The sequence below is a fragment of the Tribolium madens genome, unplaced genomic scaffold (assembly GCF_015345945.1).
Source record: "Tribolium madens isolate multiple individuals breed KSU strain unplaced genomic scaffold, Tmad_KSU_1.1 Scaffold_20;HRSCAF=117;Tcas5.2_LG4, whole genome shotgun sequence".
Taxonomy (NCBI): Eukaryota; Metazoa; Arthropoda; class Insecta; order Coleoptera; family Tenebrionidae; genus Tribolium; species Tribolium madens.
Genome location: NW_025400985.1, coordinates 1,821,490 through 1,823,264, shown reverse-complemented (window position 1 = coordinate 1,823,264; position 1,775 = coordinate 1,821,490). Strand labels below are relative to the sequence as shown.

Here is a 1,775-nt window from a genome sequence, read left to right as displayed (position 1 = left end):
GGAAACTAGAGAAAATGAAATAAAGCAATAAAATGACAAATAATTAAAGGAAAAATAAGAGAAAACAGTAAATGAATAAAATTTGATAAAAAAATGGAAACAGTAGAGAAAGATTTGAACACGTAGAAAAACAAATAATTGTCTTTTCGACGAAACTAAAAAAATCAGATTTGAGTAAGTAAAAAATTGTAGAAAAATTGAAAAAAAAAACATTGAGGAAGTAAAAGTACTTTGAGAGAAAACTGGCCGGTGAAGATAAAATAAAGTAAAAAAAATGACAAATAATTAAATGAAAAGAGAAAACAGTAAAAAATTAGTAAAACTTGATAAAAAATTAAAAATAGTAGAGAAATTGAGGTAAACTATCAAGTTTTGAACATGGAGAAAAAAAAATTAGCTTTTGAGGCGGAACTAAAAGAAATGAGATTTGTGAAGGTAGAATCAGAAAAAAATTCTTTATGAAAATAATCTTAAAAAAAAACTTTTTTTCCTATCAGTAATCTATTAATAACAGAAGCAAAATTGTGAAATTTATCCAAAAAAAGAGGTTTAAGTAGGTAGAATCAGATACAAGAAAACCAAAGAAAAACAATGTAATTTTACGTTACTTTAATTTACTTATCTATTTATTCAAACAGTTCTAAGATAACCAAAATTGTAAAATTTGTTTTTTTTAAATAATAATTTGCCAGACTTTTAAAAATAAGACAAAAAAATTTGAAGGCTGTATAATCAGTAAAATTAATAATATGATAATATAAACACAATAATTTGTGAAGCTGAAAATTTGAAAGGAAAGTTAACATTTCATGAAATTAAGACACAAAAATTATTAAAAAAACAGTTCTTTTCAGATTTTTCCACTAACTAAAAAATCTCCGTTTATTTATTTTTACTAACTTTCAATTTTGGATTCCAGTTCCGAGCGAAATGTCCATTTTAATAAAAGAACACTTCAACCGGTGGTACTCCCTGAAAATGTATTACACTTCAGTCACCCTAGTGGACATCCCCGTTTCGGTAATCAACCAAAAACCTGAAAAATCGCCATAAAAACCACCCTTTTCAGATCGTATGTTGCGCCCTATTTTCGGTAATAATCTACTTCATGACAGGCCAACCCTTCGACAAACAACGCTTTTGGATGTTTTTCGTCATAAGCATGCTTGTGGTTTTCGTGGCGCAAAGTTTCGGTTTAATGATCGGCGCCGTCTTCGGAGTTGTCGTAAGTACTCAAAAACTTGACTAGGAAACCAGGAGTAAGAAAAATTTCCAGAACGGCACTTTTTTGGGCCCCACTCTCTCCGTTCCAATGATGATGTTCGCCGGTTTTGGGGTCACACTTCGAGACCTCCCCAGCTACCTCTACTGGGGGAGCTACATTTCCTATCTGAGATACGGACTCGAAGGGATCGTGGGGGCTATTTATGGGCTTGAAAGACAGACGATTTTTTGCCCCGATGATGCCTATTGTCATTACAAATACCCGAAAAAACTCCTCGAGGATATTGCCATGAAGGGGGACCAGTTTGGGAACGATGTAATTGCGTTGGTTCTCATTTTGTTCTTTTTGAGAATCGTTGCTTATGTTCTCTTGAGATACAAATTAATGGCAGTTCGTTGATTTAGTCTTAAGTTATTTATTTGGCTGTGTTATTTTATTTTTATATTTATTAAATGTGTGTTGAATTAAAATAAATATTGTTTTTAACATTGTATTTATTACAACCATTGTTTTGTAACGTTTTCTCTACTATTTTCTACCTCCTCAAATT

The 1,775-nt window shown here is 31.1% G+C and overlaps 1 protein-coding gene across 1 annotated transcript in view; it reads left to right on the top strand.

Moving 5' to 3' along the window:
- The window catches only part of LOC123005680 (ATP-binding cassette sub-family G member 1), a 12,264-nt gene extending 10,546 nt beyond the window's left edge, over nt 1-1,718 (top strand). The window contains exons 7-9 of the mRNA XM_044399534.1: nt 920-1,020; nt 1,070-1,225; nt 1,277-1,718. Coding sequence (XP_044255469.1) covers nt 920-1,020; nt 1,070-1,225; nt 1,277-1,624 — 605 coding nt within the window. The 3' untranslated portion in view covers nt 1,625-1,718. The remainder of the gene's footprint in view (nt 1-919; nt 1,021-1,069; nt 1,226-1,276) is intronic.
- Nucleotides 1,719-1,775: the final 57 nt, after the last annotated feature.